This window comes from Amblyraja radiata, chromosome 13 (genome assembly GCF_010909765.2).
Source record: "Amblyraja radiata isolate CabotCenter1 chromosome 13, sAmbRad1.1.pri, whole genome shotgun sequence".
NCBI lineage: Eukaryota > Metazoa > Chordata > Chondrichthyes > Rajiformes > Rajidae > Amblyraja > Amblyraja radiata.
In genome coordinates this window covers 36210878-36228966 of record NC_045968.1, presented here as the reverse complement: position 1 = coordinate 36228966, position 18089 = coordinate 36210878, and the positions used below count along the sequence as shown (strand labels likewise).

Below are 18089 nucleotides of genomic sequence, written 5' to 3'. Positions count from 1 at the left end.
CTGTATGGAGTTTACACGTTTTCCCTGTGACCGCGTGGGTTTATCCGGGTGGTCTGGTTTCCTCCCACACTCCCCAGCAAAGTTTGTAGGTTAATTGACTCCAATAAAATTATAAATTTTCCCTAGTGTGTAGGAAAGTGCTTATATATGGGGTGATCGCTGGTCAGCACGGACTCGATGGGCCAAAGGGCCTATTTCTGTGCCGTATCTCTAAAGCTTACACGCCTATGGCTAGTTATGACCCTTCACCTGAACTGTCCTGTTAAATATTTCCAACACTTTTCTGTATATTATGTGATATAGATATTTGTCTCAGCTGGAACTGTCCCACGCAGGCAAGTTTGAACTTGACCTCTATGGGCAAGGAATTTGAATTAAAATTTGTTGTAAGCAGATGCTATAAATTTAGAAACAGAAATCCTGAAAAAAATTCAGCAAGTCAGGCGTAAAGCAAAATTGAGTTAATGTTTCAAGTCAAAGTTCTATTTTTCTATTTTTAATTCAAGCAAGGAAGCAGGGTCATAGTTTGGGTTATATTATTGTTGTGTGCAGGGGTGACCTAATTGTATGAGGGGTGACCTAATTGTTATCGAATAGTGAAAGGCCTGGATAGAGTGGGTGTATAAATAATTTTTCCACTAGGGGTAACTAGGACCAGAGGGCATAGCCTGACAATAAATGGGCATAGGTTTAGGAATGAAATGAGTAGGAATTTATTTATTCAGAGGGGAGGTGAATTTGTGGCATTCACTGCCACAGACGGCTGTGGAGGCCGTCATTGGGTATTTTTAAAGCGGAGATTGACAGGCTCTTAATTAGTAAAGGTGGCCAACGTCACAACGGAGAAGCCAGGAGAAAGGGGTTGAGAGGAAACATAGAAAATAGGTGCAGGAGGAGGCCATTCGGCCCTTCGAGCCAGCACCGCCATTCATTGTGATCATGACTGATCGTCTCCTAACAATAACCCGTGCCTGCCTTCTCCCCATATCCCTCGACTCCACTAGCCCCTAGAGCTCTATCTAACTCTCTCTTAAATCCATCCAGTGATTTGGCCTCCACTGCCCTCTGTGGCAGGGAATTCCATAAATTCACAACTCTGGGTGAAAAAGTTTTTTCTCACCTCAGCCTTAAATGACCTCCTCTTTATTCTAAGACTGTGGCCCCTGGTTCTGGACTCATCCAACATTGGAAACATTTTTCCTGCATCTAGCTTGTCCAGTCCTTTTATAATTTTATGTTTCTATCAGTCCTTTTATAATTTTATGTTTCTATAAGATCTCCCCTCATCCTTCTAAACTCCAGTGAATACAAGGAAAAGATAGATCAGTGATGATTGAATGGTGGAGTAGACTTGATGGGCCACATGGCCTAATTCTGCTCCAATGACCTATAACAAATATAAAAGCTTTGTTTTGCATTCTATCCAGTCAAATCAGATAATACTATACATAAATGCAATGAAACCAAACTACAACAGATAAAGCAAAGGGCAAGATGTAGAGTGAAGAATATAACTCTCAGTGTTGTAGCTCACCGGTAAAGTCCAATGGCCTCAATAAGGTAGATGGTGAATCGGACAGTATCTTAGCTTAAGGCAGGACTGTTCTGAAGCCTGATAACAGAGGGGAAGAAGCTCTTCCTGAGTCTGGTGATCCACTCTTTCAAGCTTCTATACCTTCTGGGAAAATGAAGAATGGCCAGGGTGGGGGTGGGACAAGACTTTGATTATGTTGGCTGCTTTTTCGAGGCAGCGTGAATTCAATGGTGGGGAGTCTGGTCTGTGTGATGGACTGGGTTACGTCTTCAACTCCCCAATTTTTTGCGGCATTTGTTCTCTAACGTATATTCTAATGTTGGGATTGTTGGACTCCCTACACCTGGACCAAGGAAGGAGAAAGTGTCTGAGCCTTCCCTGGCCAATGGCTTTTCATTGATGCCTTGACCAAAAGAATGTTTGAAGCCTTTTGTTTTGGTATTTGAGTCATTCATTGACCCGATAGCTGATTGAATAGGGATCAAGTTCAAAAACTAAATCACCTACATCTACTATTTTATAACCATTGTTTATGACAGTGCTAAGTCACCTCGGGCAGTATTACTGCAGGGAGAACATAAAAGCTGGATATCTTAGTTCCTCATTGGGAAGTGGATTTCATTTCATTTGTTCACATTTGCTGGACCAAAGGATTGCCAACTACAAAATCTGTTTTTTCCAAATCAGTCATGTAAACTGGAAAATCTTACCTAAATTGTTCTGCTTGCTGCATTATTATATCTTGGATTGGACAAACTTGGATTGGTTTCTCTGGGAGGTCGGAGGTTTGGGAGAGACCTGATATAAAATTATGAAAAGCATAGATAGGGTAGAATGTCAAAGATTAGAGGACATAGCTTGATGGTGTGATGGGCAAAGTTTAAAGGAGAGGTATGGGGCTGGTATTTTTCCACACAGAGGGCGGTGGGCACCTGGAATGCGCTGCCAGGGATGGTGGCGGAGGCAGGTAAGATAGTGACATTTAAGAGGCTTTTGGATGCACATGGATATGGAGAATGGAGGAATATAGATCACATGCAAGCTGAGGGGATTAGTTTAACAACATCATGTTGGGCACAGACATTGTGGCCCGAAGGGCCCTTGATTTATTGTCCTATTTGATCCCTGATGTGATATAGTATTCAAGATCTTGGTGAAGCTGCAGCCTCAGCACCAATGACCCATGTTTTATCCTGACCTCAGCTGCTATCTGTAAGCAGTTCACATGTTCTCACTGTGACCACATGGGTTTCTTATGGGTGCTCTGGTTTCTTCCGACATCACAAAGACAAGGGGGTTTGTAGTTTAATTGGCCACTGTAAATTGTCTCCGATATGTAAGGAGTGGACGAGAAAGTGGGATAACACAGAACTAGTGTGAACGGGTAATCAATGGTTGGCATGGACAGAGAGGGCCGAAGGGCCTGTTTCCATGCTGCATCTCTAAACTTGAATGCTGATAATGTAAGGAGTTTAAAAGTTGGGGTCTTGAGAGAAAGTTGGCAACTTCAGTAGAAACAAGGAAGGAACTGCAGATGCTAGTTTAAACAAAAGGACACAAAGCGCTGGAGTAACTTAGCAGGTCAGGCAGCATCTCTGGAGAACATGGATAGGTGACATTTCGGGGTGGGACACCATCAAACTCAGAAGAAGGGTCCCGACCCAAAGCCACATTTTTCCAGGGATGCTGCCTGAACCGCTGCGTTACACTTTGTGTCCTTTTGGCAACTTCATTGTGAGGCAACCAAGAGAGGACAAAGGCTTAATGGATTAAAAGTATCCAAAAGCATTTCATGGTACTCTGCAAATAAGTCGAGTGCACTCTGGAAAGGCAAGTGTTGGCCCTGGGGTATTCTTCTTGCACTGTGACCTATTGGCCGGGTTGAATTAAGAAGAGGAGGAATATTGTGATGGGTCGGTGCCGTAAGCAGGCTAGTTGTTACCTGATTAGTGCCTGTCTTGCTATTTTACAGGTAGTAGACTGATGAACAGCAGAACTCTGAAGTGAATGGAACTTAACTTGGAACCTTGTCTTTGAGCAGGAGATGCCAGGATAATTCTGAGGAGTCGTCTGAAGGTGAAGGTGGTTAAGGCTTTAAAAACAGCAGAGCCAGAGAGGAATTACCAAGTGGAGGATAACGGACTGGTCCCACAGAGTCATATTAACAACGAGACACAAAAGGCCTTCATGCAAATACATGTATGTGCACAATGACTAGAGGTCCCTCTGCAAACTCCTGTTCGTAACAGGGCGTGGGAAGGAAAAGGGAGGCCAGGGTCAGTAATTGGGCATTAAAAGCTGTTGAATTTACACCAAATTGTAGTGAGAACAGAAACCCTACAAAGATAATTGCTCCAAAGGTATTAACAAAGAACTGCAGATGATGGTATATACCAAAGATAGACAGACACAAAGTGCTGGAGTAACTCAGCGGGTCAGGCAGCATCTCCGGAGAAAAGGGATAGGTGATGTTTCGTGTCGGGACCCTTCTTCAGACTGAAAGGTGGGGGTGGAGGAGGAGGGTGAAAAGCCTCCTGGTCTTCGCCACCCACCCCCTAGCTCCTACTTTCAGTCTGAAGAAGGGGCCCCCGAACTGAAATGTCACCCATCCTTTGTTCTCCAGAGATGCTGTCTGACCCGCTGAGTTTCCCCAGCACTTGGTGTCTATTTTTGCTCCACAGATATGTTAGATTGGGCAAAACAGTCTGGGCGTAGTTGGTAGAGTTTCTGCCTTGCAGCCATTGTGACCCAAGTTCGATCCTGACCTCCGGTGCTGTTTGCTTGCAGTATGTATGTTCTCAATGGGTTTTCTTTGGTTGCTCTGGTTTCCTCCCCAATTCCAGGGACGTGGGCTGGTAGGTCAACTGGCCGCAGTAGTTCGCCCCTAGTGTGTGTGTGGGGGGTAAGTGGTAGAATCTGGGAATGAGAGGAGAGTGAAAGAAGTGCAGGATTAGTGTAAAATAAAGACACAAAGCGCTGGTGTAACTCGGCGGGTCAGACAACACCTCTGGAGAACATGGATTCAGGACAGGACCCTTCTGGATTAGTAAATGGGTTGATGGTTGGTGCAGACTCACTGGCATGAAGAGTGTGCCTGCTGCTGCCTGACTCTGAATCTGTGCTCTCGTCGTGTGTTGGCACATGGATTTATGTGGCAGTCACCAAGCAATGGTTCAATGGTTCTTTCTTATCACTTGTACCTTGATACTGTGAAATTCTATTTTGCATATCAGTAAGATTATTGCCATAATAAGTACAATCCGATCAAGTACCGAATGCATAGAAACAGCCCACTGAGGTCATATGCAAGAGTCCTCTGGTTTTCAAAGTCCCAACTACAGCCGTCAATAAAGACCCGTTGCCTCCGTCCGGATCGTCCCGCAAACCTTTGTTCCTAGCCAGACCACTTTCCGCCTATCGCACCAGGGGGTGCCTCCCGCAGCCGACATCCAGGGCGTGGAAAGTAAGACCCACCCCGGTTCTTCTTACCAGCCCTTTGTCCAGCGTCCGATGCCGTCGCTGCCCTCTCCGGTTCCCAGTCCACGTGGGTGAGTGGGAGCAAAGAGTCGGATGAAGCTCCCACTCCAGGCGGGGATCCCATTTCCGTGGCAGGCAAGCCGGGCCAGCAGGCCTTTGGGAGTTCTTAAAGTCGATGCATTGTGAGGGCACAATCAGAGCCACCATTTACTCTCGCTGGAGGAACAGCGAGGGTTATGTGGATTGCTTCCTAACTAAGGTTTTGGATTAAAATGGGTGGTGCAGCGGTAGAGCTGCTAGAGCGGTACAACTCCCCCTCACTCTCCCCGCCTCACTCCCCCCCCCCCCCCCCCCCCCAGATGGGAGAGGTTTTGAGGGATATGGACCAAACACAGTTGGGATAGCTTAGTCAGCGTGGGCAAGTTGGGCAGAAGGCTTGTTTCTGTGCTGTATTACTCTATGACTCCAGACATCTTAATTTCCAAGAGTTGTGGGAGATTCCATCATGCTTTCAATATCCTAATAACTTCAACTTAACTTGTGACTTTGTATATTGTGCGGGTATAAACCCAGAATTGGAAATTTCTTCTAGTGCTCTAATCTTTGAACTTATAATAATGATTCCGTGCTTTGGGGTATCTTAAAGATGTTACATAATTGATAGTTGATGTTGGAACAAGAGAGAAAACTAATTTAATATTAAAACGTGGGCAGGGAAAACATTTGTGTGCCTGCCCCTCTTTCATCTCTTCCACCTCTTTGTTCGTAAAAGGATCAAAAACGTCATAGAAATAAGTAGCTGCAGAAGCATGTTTACACAAAAGGACACAAAGTGTTGGAGTAACATCTGCAAATTTGCTAATGTTACTTTTAATCCCTTCATCCAAATCATTAATATAAATTGTAAATAGCTGCTGTCCCAGCACCGAGCCTTGTGGTACCCCACTAGTTACTGCCTGCCATTCTGAAAGGGACCTGTTAATTCCAACCCTCTGTTTCCTGTCTGCCAACCAATTTTCTATCCATGTCAGCACCCTACCCCCAATACCATGTGCTCTAATTTTGTCCACTAATCTCCTATGTGGAACCTTATCAAATGCTTTCTGAGAGTCCAGGTACACTATATCCACTGGCTCTCCCTTGTCCATTATCCTGGTTAAATCCTCAAAAAATTCCAGAAGTCGGGCATGATTTCCCCTTCGTAAATCCATGCTGACTCGGACAGATCCTGCTACTGCGATCCAAATGTGCCGCTATTTCATCTTTTATTATTGACTCCAGCATCTTCCCCACCACCGATGTTAGTTAGTTGTTGTTTTTTATTAAGGACAGTGCATATTTATAAACATTTGCATGCAATATGCAAGATTATAGCTATAGGCTAATTTCCATCTGTGGTCCCTCTGGTAAACCAGGTTAACACATCACAACACATTCAATCCATAAGAAAGGAATCAAAACAAAATACAAACAAAAAACATAACAAAACAGACAATAAAGTTAAAAAGTAACAATAAAAGACTGCCAGATGATTATATTACGGTTGATTATGAATACAGGTTTGATTTTCCAGTAACCATTTTTTGAGTTGTTTTGTAAATGTGGTGATGGTTGGCAGATCCCGTATGAAGCAGGGGATCGCGTTCCAGGTATGCGACGCTCTATAGGAAAATACTGTCTGGCCAAATACACTTTTCTTAAACGGGAAAACACAATCACCCCTGGATGCTGCTCTTGTCGACCTATTTATGTTCTTCTTTATAAATTATTTTAACGGAGGTGGGGCTAGTCCATGGATGATTTTATAAACTAAAATTGAGTCCGAATAATTTATTACATTTTCCCAGCTTAGCAGATCAACTTTTTTAAGGATGCTGCAGTGATGGTACATTCTGGGCTTTTTATCAAGAGTTTTTAAGGCTTGTTTGTAAGCAATTTCAACAGGCTTTATCGTGGACTTACATGCCAATGACCAAGTCGTTATACCGTAGGTCATGTATGGCATAATCATAGCATTAAAATATAATTTAGCCGAATCAGTAGTTAAATTATTCCTAATATATCTAAAATTGGACAAATTTAATTTAATTAAATTCACTGTTCTTTTTACCTGTTGTTTAAAACCGAGCTGTGAGTCAATCACGATTCCTAAATATTTAAACTCCTTTACAATTTTAAGTTTTGTTCCATGAACAAACACATCCGGATCTGCATCTGTACTTGCCTTTTTGACAAATTTAGATGCAATTCAGAAAACTGCAACCAGTTTGACACATTAATCATAGCAGCTGATAGGTCGTGTGCAGCTTGATATCTGCTTTTGGCATGTACATACACAACTGCATCGTCAGCATACATCTGGCAAGTCATATTTGATGGACAGCTACTTGGTAAATCATTAATGTACAGACTGAATAATAACGGTCCCAAGATTGAACCTTGAGGTACTCCAAGAGGGTTTTTAGAAGTTGCAGATTTACTGTTATGCACTCTAACACATTGTTCTCTCTGTACCATATATGACTCAATCCATTTCATCGTGCTCAAAGAGAGGTTAAAATAGGACAGTTTGGTCAGGCTAACTGGTCTATAATTCCCTGCTTTCTCTCTGCCGCCCTTCTTAAAGAGTGAGATAACATTAGCGACCCTCCAATCCACAGGAACTAATCCTGAATCTATAGAACATTGGAAAATGATCACCAATGCATCCACGATTTCTAGAGCCACTTAAGTACCCTGAGATGCAGACCATCAGGCCCTGGGGATTTATCAGCCTTCTGTCCCATCGGTCTATCCAACACCATTTCCTGCCTAATGTGAATCTCCGTCAGTTCCTCCGTTACCCCAGATCCTCTGGCCACTAGTACATCAAGAGGATTGTTTGTGTCCTCCTTAGTGAAAATGGATCCAAAGAACCTGTTCAACTCGTCTGCCATTTCCATGTTCCCCATAATAAATTCACCTTTTTCATTCTTCAAGGGTCCAACTTTGGCTGTAACTAGTTTTTTTCCTCTTCACATACCTAAAGAAGCTTTTACTATCCTACTTTATATTCTTGGCTAGCTTACCTTTGTACCTCATCTTTTCTCCCCGCATTGCCCTTTTAGTTATCTGCTGTTGCTCTTTAAAAGTGACCCAATTCTCTGGCTTCCCGCTTATCTTTGCTATGTTATATTTCTTCTCTTTTATTTTTATACTCTCCCTGACTTCCCTAGTCAGCCACGGTTGCCCCTTACTCCCCTTGGAATCTTTCTTCCTCTTTGGAATGAACCGATCCTGCACCTTCTGTATTATTCCCAGAAATACCTGCCATTGTTGTTTCACTGTCATCCCTGCTAGGGTATCTTTCCAGTCAACTTTGGGCCAACTCCTCGCTCATGGCTCCATAGTCTCCTTTGCTCAACTGTAATACCGACAGCTCCGATTTACCCTTCTCCCTCACACATTGTAGATTAAAACTTATCAGATTATGGTCACTACCTCCTAATGGCTCCTTTACCTCGAGTTCCCTTACCAACTGGCCTTTGCTCCAACCGTTTGCCTTATGTGATTGCCTGCCACACTTTATCCTGCCTCTCCCAGCTTTCTCCTCCCCACCCCCATAATCAGTCTAAAGAAGGGTTCTTCCCCGAAACATCACTATCCATGCTCTCCAGAGATGCTGCGTGACCCGCTGAGTTACTCCAGCATTTTGTGTCCAATCGAGTACAGAAATCTAGGAGGAAATAGAGCGGTGAATCATGTCTCTGAATCCAACCTCTGAGACAGTAGATGGCGCTAGTGTAATGGCTTTGCTGCACTTACAATGCGTCACCAGCACTTGGATTGCTGTTGGTCAACATTGTGCTGGTGTGAGGAAGGGTCTCGATCCGAAACGTCACCCATTCCTTCTCTCCAGAGATGCTGCCTGTCCTGCTGAGTTACTCCAGCATTTTGTGTCGATCTTTAATTTAAACCAGCATCTGCAGTTCTTTCCTGCACATTTTGTGCTGGTGTATGTCCCTTCCCATATATAGTGTAGCTGCACTATATATGGGAAGTGGCACTCCAAAGCAGTAACTTAGTCTAGCTGCTCTCACCGCTGTTTCAGGCTGCTAAAGGAGATCTTTATCTAGGTTTAGAGACACCAGACACACATTCTCCATCAAAAAGATACAAAGTGCTGGTCACGCAGCATCTATGGAGAACATGGGTAGGTGACATTATGGTTGAGACCCTTCTTCAGAAGAAGGGTCCTGACCTGAAGCGTCGCCTATCCAGTCTGAAGAAGGGTCTCAACTCGAATCGTCACCTATCCATGTTCTCTAGAGATGCTGCCTAATCCACTGAGTTACTCCGGCACTTTGTGTCCTTTTGTCTATTAATCAGCATCTGCAGTTCTTTGTCTCCATCCCCTCCTCTTCAATGGTACTTTGTTGTCACGTGTAGTGAAATTCTCTTTTTGCATACAATTCATTAAAATCTCACTATACATAAGCACAATCATACTCGAGTACGAGTAAGAATTGCACTGGGACATGGGCATGTGTACTGAGGTACAGTGATAATCTTTGTTTTCCATATTACCCAAGCAGAACATATAATACTGTACAAAAATACAACCAAGTTAAACAATAGAAGTCGCAAAGGGGAAGATACCGAGTGCAGAATATAGTTCTCTTCATTGCAGCGCACCAGTTCCATAATAGGGTATAGTTGGGGTTTTGTAGTGTTCAAGACCCTGATGGTTTTTGAGGGTTATCAGAATTAGCCTTTTGTGTCATGCATCATCTTGGCTCGGTATTTCTTGGCTTTAGCCTGGTCTACAGGGCATATCTCACATCCTCACAATTTACAGCACATTCAATAGACAAAAAAGCTTTGCGCATCGGTAACTGCAAGTGACCGTTCTTCTTCTTCTTTTTGTGTCCATCTTGTTACAAATGTTGACCTCGCTGTCATCGTCCGTCCTGAAAAGGATGCAAGCTTCCGGCGACAATCAGTGGAAGCCATCACTTGCAATAGATGATGGTGGTAGCAGAATTAGCTCAGGATACTTCCAGTTTCCAGCCCCGTGACGTGGAGGCTTCTGCTATGGGGTTGAGTGACCATTGATCCATTGGGACTTGCCCTATCAGACATATCTCTTTTTGTTCTTCCCATGCTCGCCCTGTCTTCTATGCTACTGCAAACTAAAATATGCTACTGCAAACTAAATAGGGCGAAGGGTCCCGGATGGGTAATATTAACTGTTTCTCCTTCCACAGATGTTGCCCGATTTGATGAGTATTTCCAGCATTTTCTATTTGTGTACCTGTTTAGGCTTGGAGGGCAAAGGTGAAGTTGTAATTTTAAAATATAGTGGACTCGTATTGAAAATGTAAACTATGAGCATTTAAACTTGCATTTTAAAGTTACTTTCACTTTGACTAGTCACCGTTATACAAGTCTGACAAAGGGTCTTGGGCCGCAAACTTTCCGTCACCATTGCATAACCCGCTGAATGTTTCCAGCATTGCCTGTTTTTATTTCAGTTAAACAACATCTTTGAAAAAGATAAAGTTACTGATAAAGCTACTGTATTTCATAAACTGTATAAAACTGATGTCAGGCAAAGCTTTCAACTTAACCTGTTGTTCTGTGGTCTGTATAATAACTAACCAATTTAATGTAGAAAAAAGAACACTAAGTGCTACAGTAACTCAGCGGGTCAGGCATCTCTGGAGAACATGGTTAGGTGACTTTTCGGGTCAGGTCCCTTCTTCAGACTTGATTTGTATAGAGAGATTTTTCTGGCTTGGATTTATTATTGTCGTGTATTGAGGTACAGTGAAAAGACAGATAAATGGCCTTTATGGCCAAGTTAAGACTAATTTATTTATTTTAATTTTGGACCTGAAGCCTATAATATAGTGACTCTGGTGTACTGACTCAGTGTGGTCTACTATTTTACTCTCTTGTACTTGGTATGATTGTGCCTAATGTATAGCAAGGTTGTCACTGAACTGCACGCAAAAAAAGAATGTACTTGGGTACATTTGCCAATAAACTGCCATTGAATCATTGAGATTAGAGTTGGTCTTGGCACCATGTCTGGCACAGGCATTGTGGGCCGAAGGGCCTGTTCCTATGCCGTACTGTTCTATGTTAACTCGCCACAGAATCTACCCCTCACTGACAGACTAGGGGAAAAATACAGTGGTTGATTTGATCCTTTTGCATACTTGGGATGTGGGAGGAACCCAGAGTACTTGGAGTGGGGGGTGGAGGGCAGGAGTGGTGTGGAAGCCACACAGTCACAAGTAGAATGTACAAACTCTGCACCGACGGCACCAAAAGATAGAATTGAACTCAGGCTGCTGGGGCTGAGGTAGAAGCTTTACCAGCTACACCACTGTGTCCCACTTTGCTTTCATCCCTTACAAAATGCCAATGAATTTGAATCACTTGACTGCTGCTGCATGTCCTTGTCTTCTGTGTTCATATAGATTTGGACTGTTTCTCTTGTAATATTCTCACTGAAGGGAAGAACCAAGGTGATTTTCAAATTTTTATTTTGCCATCTGAAGTGAATAGGCATACAAGGGGGATAAAAACAACTCGTGCTAGTTACATAAGTTATATGAGCAGAATTAGGTAATTTGGCCCATCAAACTGCTCTGCCAATCAATCATGGATGATCTATTTTTCCCTTTCAATCACATTCTCCTGCCTTCTCCCCATAACCCCTGACACCCTTACTAATCAAGAATCTGGCAATCTCCGCCTTAAAAACATCCATTGACTTGGCTTCCACAGCCATTGGTGGCAATTAATTCCACAGATTCACCACTTTCTGACTAATAAAAATCCTCCTTATCTCCTTTCTAAAGGAACATCCTTTTATTCTGAGGCTACGTCCCCTGGTTCTAGATTCTCCCACTAGTGGAAACATCCTTTCCACATCCACTCTATCCAGGCCTTTCACTATTCATAGCTTTCAATGAGGTCCCCGCTCATCTTTTTAAACACCAGCGAGTACAGGCCCGGTGCTGTCAAATGCTCATCATATATTAACCTAATAATTCCTAGAATTACGAGAATTACGAGATAATTCTCGTAAACCTCCTCTGGATCCTCTCCAACGGCAGCACATCCTTACTCAAATATGGGGCCCAAAACTGCTCATAGCTTGAAATACTGCTTGAAATACTCCAAATGCGGTCTGACCAGTGCCATAAAGCCTCAGCATTACATCCCTGTTTTTATATTCTAGTCCTCTCAAAATAAAAGCTAACATTGCATTTGCCTCCCTCACTACTGGTTTTCATTTGGCCACCTGAAGCGAATGGGCATTATTGATACAAGGGGGATAAAAAGAACTAATGCTTGTTACAAGTTGTGAAGTACATGATATGCTGTGCCGCTGTCATTGAGCTGAGAACAACATGTGCCATTCCAGCGGTCACTAACTGGTCTGATCGGGCTTTGTTCCAGGTGCTGAATGAACTGGTGGTGGATCGAGGTCCTTCTTCATACCTCTCCAATGTGGATCTGTACTTGGATGGGCGACTCATCACATCTGTCCAGGGTGATGGTAAGATGAATGATAGTACAATCATAAAGGGGGACAGGCAGGGTGAATGCACAGAGTCTTTTATCCAGGGTAGAGGAATCGAGAACCAGAGGATGTAGGTTTAAGGTGGGAGGGGTAAGATTTAAAACAGACCTGAGGGGCAACTTCTTCACTCAGTCAGTGGTGGATATATGGTACGAGCTACCAGAGAAGGTAGTTGAAGCAGGGTCTATAAACACACTTGGACAGGTACATGGTTAGGAAAGGTTCAGGATATGGACCAAATGGGACTAGCTTAGATGCAGCTTCTTGGTCGGCATGGTTGAGTTGGGCCGAAGGGCCTGTTTCCATGCAGTATGACTATAGTAATAGATCATTTGTTCTTGTGCCAGTTATAAATGTGTTAAAACGATTTTTTTGGGGGCATCCGTTGGCCCTGATGCTAGTGATGTATGAAACCCCCTTGGATGAAGTGATTTGGTTTCCACATCTATAGCAACAGATTGCAGATTAGCGCAGTAGTAATGAGGCTTCACATCACCATCGGGGGGGTGGGAGGTGAAGGAAGGGAAGGGAGGAAATATACACATTATTTCACCGCTGAAAACACGCCCGATCTAGAACTATCCATGTTCTCCAGAGACGCTGCCTGACTGTTGTTACTCTAACACTGCGTGTCTAATCTCACCTCTTGTTTCTTGACCCAAGCACAGATGATGCGGATTTGTATTACAGAAAATCGGCATACGGATATTGTATCTGAATACGCCAACCCCCCCATTCTCTATTTATGGGAAAGAGGAAAGAGAACATTATGGGCTCAGGTTTGGGAGATGATGAGTGTAATGAGGAGGGGAAAAGTGTACGCACCAGAGGGGCTCCATCTCCCCTCCCCAAGACCCATAATTTCCATTTGAAGAAGGATCCTATGTTTGTCCGTTCCCTCTGTAGATGCTGTCTGACTCACTGAGTTCCTCCAGCACTTTGTATTTTGTTCACGATTCCAACATCCGCAGTTCCTTGTGTTCCAGGTTCTTGCCGGTCTCTTTCCTGGCAATCACTAGTGTGTTACGGCCTAAATAAACGGAGAATGTTTGCTTGTTGTTTTTCAGGTGTGATTGTGTCCACCCCGACAGGGAGCACAGCGTACGCTGCAGCGGCAGGTGCCTCTATGATGCACCCCAATGTCCCGGCCATCATGATCACCCCTATCTGCCCCCACTCCCTTTCCTTCCGACCCATCGTGGTGCCTGCTGGAATGGAACTGAAGGTGAGCAGGTTTACGATCGGTTTATGGGGACTGCAGTACCCTCTGAGACTTGGGGGCCTTGTTATAAGGAGAGGCTGGGTCTTTTTCCTTCGAGTGTACAAGATTGAGGAGAGATTTGTAGAACGATATAAAATCATGAGGGGTGACTTGTAGATTATATAAAATCCTGAGGGGAGATTTGTGGAACAACATAAAATTGTGAGGGGTTTGTAAAAGATAAAATCATGTGTAAAACTATACAAAATCATGAAGGGAGGCTTGCATATGATATAGAATCACGAGGGGAGATTTGTAGAATCATGATAGCAGGCTAGGAGAACAACGGGATAGATGTGAATCGGACATTACCCTGCTTATGGAAGGAGCTTTCAGAAGCCTGATAACAGAGGAGAAGAAACTGTTCTTGAGTCTGTTGGTAGACAAAAATGGTGGAGAAACTCAGCGGCTGAGGTAGTATCTACGGAGCGAAGGAATAGGTGACGTTTTGGGTTGAGACTCTTCTTCAGACTGATGTGGGGGGAGGGGAGGAGAAGAAAGGAAGAGGCAGAGACATTGGGCTGTGGGAGAGTTGGGAAGGGGAGGAGAAGGAGGGAGAAAGCAAGGACTACCTGAAATTGGAGAAGTCAATGTTCATACCGCTGGGGTGTAAAATACCCAAATTAAATATGAGGTGCTGCTCCTCCAATTTGCAGTGGGACTCACTCTGGCCATATAGGAGGCCCAGGACAGAAAGGTCAGATTCGGAATGGGAGGGGGAGTTGAAGTGCTGAGCCACCGGGAGATCAGGTTGGTTAATGCGCACTGTGCGGAGGTGTTGGGCGAAGCAATAGCCAAGCCTGCGCTTGGTCTCACCGATGTAAAGCTGTTGGCACCTAGAACAGCGGATGCAATAGATGAGGTTGGAGGAGGTGCAGGTGAACCTCTACCTCACCTGGAAAGACTGCTTGTATCTTTGGATGGAGTCGAGGGGGGAGGTAAAGCGGTTGCAGGGCAAAGTACGAGGGGAGGGGGTGGTTTGGGTGGGAAATGACAAATTGGTCAGGGAGTTACGGAGGGAGCAGTTTCTGTGGAAAGTTGAAAGGGGAGGAGTTGGGAAGATGTGGCCAGTGGTGGGATCCCGTTGGTGGCGGTGAAAATGTCGAAGGATTATCTGATGTATATGACAGCTGGTTGGGTGCAATGTGAGGACAAGGGGGACTCTGTCCTTGTTACGAGTGGGGGAATGGGGAGTGAGAGTGGAGCTACGGGATATAGAGGAGACCCTGGTGAGAGCCTCATCTATAGTCGAAGAGGGGAACCCCCATTCCCTAAAGAATGAGGACATCTGATGCCCTGGTTTGGAACACCTCATCCTGGGTGCAGTTGCGGCGTAGACGGAGGAATTGGGAGTAGGGGATAGAGTCCTATTGGAGGAGCAGCACCATATATTTCGCTTGGGTAGTTTACACCCAGCGGTATGAACATTGACCTCCAATTTCAGGTAGTCCTTGCTTTCTCCCTCCTTCCCCTCCCCTTCCCAGTTCTCCCACAGAAACACCTCTTCCTTTCTTCTTCCCGCCCTCCCCCCACCCCCACATCAGTCTGAAGAAGGGTCTCAACCCAAAACGTCATCTATTCATTCGCTCCATAGATGCTGCCTCACCCGGTGAGTTTCTCCAGCATCTACCTTCGATTTCTCCAGCATCTGCAGTTCTTTCTTAAACATGGAATCTGGTGGTGCACTCTTTCAAGTTTCTGTATTTTCTGCCAGACGGAGAGGGAGAAGGAGGAAAGACTAGGGTGGGTCAAGTCTTCGATTATAGACACAAAATGCTGAAGTAACTCAGCGGGACAGGCAGCATCACTGGAGCGAATGGATGACGTTTTGAGTGGGGTCGGTACACAATAAGAGATATAGATGGTGATGTAGAGAGATATTTGAACAAATGAATGAAAGATATGCAAAAAAGATATCCAAACGTAGACTGGGCAATCGTTTCGCTGAACACCTGTGTTCAGTCCGCCTGGACCTACCTGATCTCCCGGCTGCCTAACACTTTAATTTCCCTTCTTATTCCAACTCTGACCTTTCTGTCCTCGGCCTCCTCTATTGTTAGATTGAGGCTAAACGCACATTGGAGAAACAGCATCTCATATTTCGCTTGGGCAGCTTACAGCCCAGTGGTATGAATATTGATTTCTCTAATTTCAAGTAACTCCTGCATTCATTCTCTCACCATCCCTCCTCGACCCAAGTCGCACCAGCTTCTTGTTCTCGCCTAGCAAATCTTTCCTTTATCATTGTTACTTTTTTGCATATCTTTAATTCATTTGTTCTATATCTCTCTACATCACTGTCTATATCTCTCGTTTTCCTTTCCCCTGACTCTCAGTCTGAAGAAGGGTCTCGACCCAAAACGTCACCTATTTTTCTCTTTTGTCCAGCTGAATTACTCCAGCATTTTGTGTCTATCTTCGGTTTAAACCAGCAGTTGCAGTTCCTTCCTACACAAGTCTTTGATTATGTTAGCTACATTCCTGGGGCAGCGTGAAGTTCAGATGAAGGGGAGTCTGGTCTGTGTCATGGCTACATCTACATCTCTGCAATTTCTTGTGGTTTTGGGCAGAGCTGTTGCCAAACCAAGCTGTGATGCAACCTGACATGCTTTATACAGTGCATCTATGGTGGCATGTGTGTCAGTGGCTGTGGAAGAGAGGGAACATTGATTACAAGGGAAATGTCTGTAGAAGCCGTCTTGTCTTCGAGTGCGTCCATTCACAGCGGTTCATTTAACTCTGCACCACAGAAATGGTGTTTCCAAAAACACATTTGGCACAGTGGTGCAGCTGTAGAACCACTGCCTCATGTAGAACCACTGCCTCACAGTGCCAGAGACCTGGGTCTGATCCTGATCTCGGGTGTGTAGTTTGCATGTGCTCGCTATGACTGTATGGGTTTGTTCTAGGTGCTCCAGTTTCCTTCCACATCCCAAAGATCTGTGGGTTTGTAGGTTAATTGGCCCTCTGTAAAATAGCCTCTAGTGTTAGTGGGATAACCAGTGTGGCTCAGTGGGTCGAAGGGCGGTATCCCTAAAATATAAATGTAATAGGTAAATGAACTTGTGCATAGTCGCTCTGAAATGAACAGTGAGCTCACCAACTGTCTGTGTTTGCTTTCTGAAGATAATGCTGTCACCCGACACTAGGAACATGGCATGGGTGTCCTTTGATGGCAGGAGCAGGCAGGAGATACAACACGCGGACAGGCAAGTGCCCCACTGCTCTAGCTCTGGACCTCTCCCCTCGCACCAACGTGCTGCCTGCCACGGTGAAGGGGTGCGTGCGTGGGAGTCTAAAGTGAAAGGTTCATTGCGCAGTTGATTTGTACATGATAGAACAAATCGAGTTCTTGCAAAATGACTTGACGCACTCATTAGTGAGCGTGAGCTGGAATTTAGACTTAAGAGATGCAGCGCGGTAACGTTCCCTTCGGCCCAAGTCCGTGCCGACCAGCGATCACCCCGTACACGAGCACTATCCTCTACACTAGGGACAATGTACATTTTTTTAAAAAAAACGCCAATTAACCAACAACCTGCACATCTTTGGAGATTCACCAGAGATGCTGCCTGACCAGCTGAGTTACTCCAGCACTTTGTGTTTATCTTCGGTAACACTGTCTTGTGCTTTCCCATTGCAGCATCACGGTGACCACGTCCTGCTACCCAGTGCCATCCATCTGTTGCCATGACCTGGTGTACGACTGGTTTGACAGCCTCGCCGAGTGCCTCCATTGGAACGTCCGCAAAAAACAGTCGCGCTTCGAAGAAATCACGGATTCTTCAGACACTGAATGTTAGTCGAAGGTGTATGTCCATTCCCATCTCCTCTCCCTGTTAACCCCAAACCGCCCCACCCCACTCCCCTCCCCCACCCCACAAAAAAACATCTGACACTTCTGCGGTGAGCTGCAGTTACATAAGACGTCAGTGAGGCCACATTTAGAGTATTGTATTCAGTTTTGGGCACCATTTATAGGAAAGATGGCGTCAAGCTGGAAAGGATGCAGAGATTTACGGGGATGTTGCCAGGACTCACGGGACTGAGCTATAAGGGACGTTGAGCTGGCTAGGGCTCTATTCCGTGGAGCGTAGGAGGATGAGGGGTGATCTTCTAGAGGTGTACAAAATCATGAGATGAATAGGTTGGGTAAATGCATGGAGTATCTTGCCCAGAGTAGGGGCATTGAGAATCAGAAGACATGGGTTTAAGGTGAGGGAGGAGAGCTTTAAGAG

At 44.7% G+C, this 18089-nt stretch overlaps 1 protein-coding gene across 3 annotated transcripts in view; it reads left to right on the top strand.

The window, feature by feature from the left end:
• The window catches only part of LOC116979869 (NAD kinase-like), a 43038-nt gene that overhangs the window by 23195 nt on the left and 1754 nt on the right, over positions 1–18089 (top strand). For 2 of the 3 annotated variants that reach the window (XM_033031771.1, XM_033031773.1), the window contains exons 8-12: positions 3576–3733; positions 12467–12566; positions 13658–13815; positions 16978–17060; positions 17495–17660. In XM_033031771.1, the coding sequence (XP_032887662.1) occupies positions 3576–3733; positions 12467–12566; positions 13658–13815; positions 16978–17060; positions 17495–17654 (659 nt within the window). In that variant the 3' untranslated portion in view covers positions 17655–17660. The remainder of the gene's footprint in view (positions 1–3575; positions 3734–12466; positions 12567–13657; positions 13816–16977; positions 17061–17494; positions 17661–18089) is intronic. The other variant, XM_033031772.1, reaches the window with a different exon arrangement.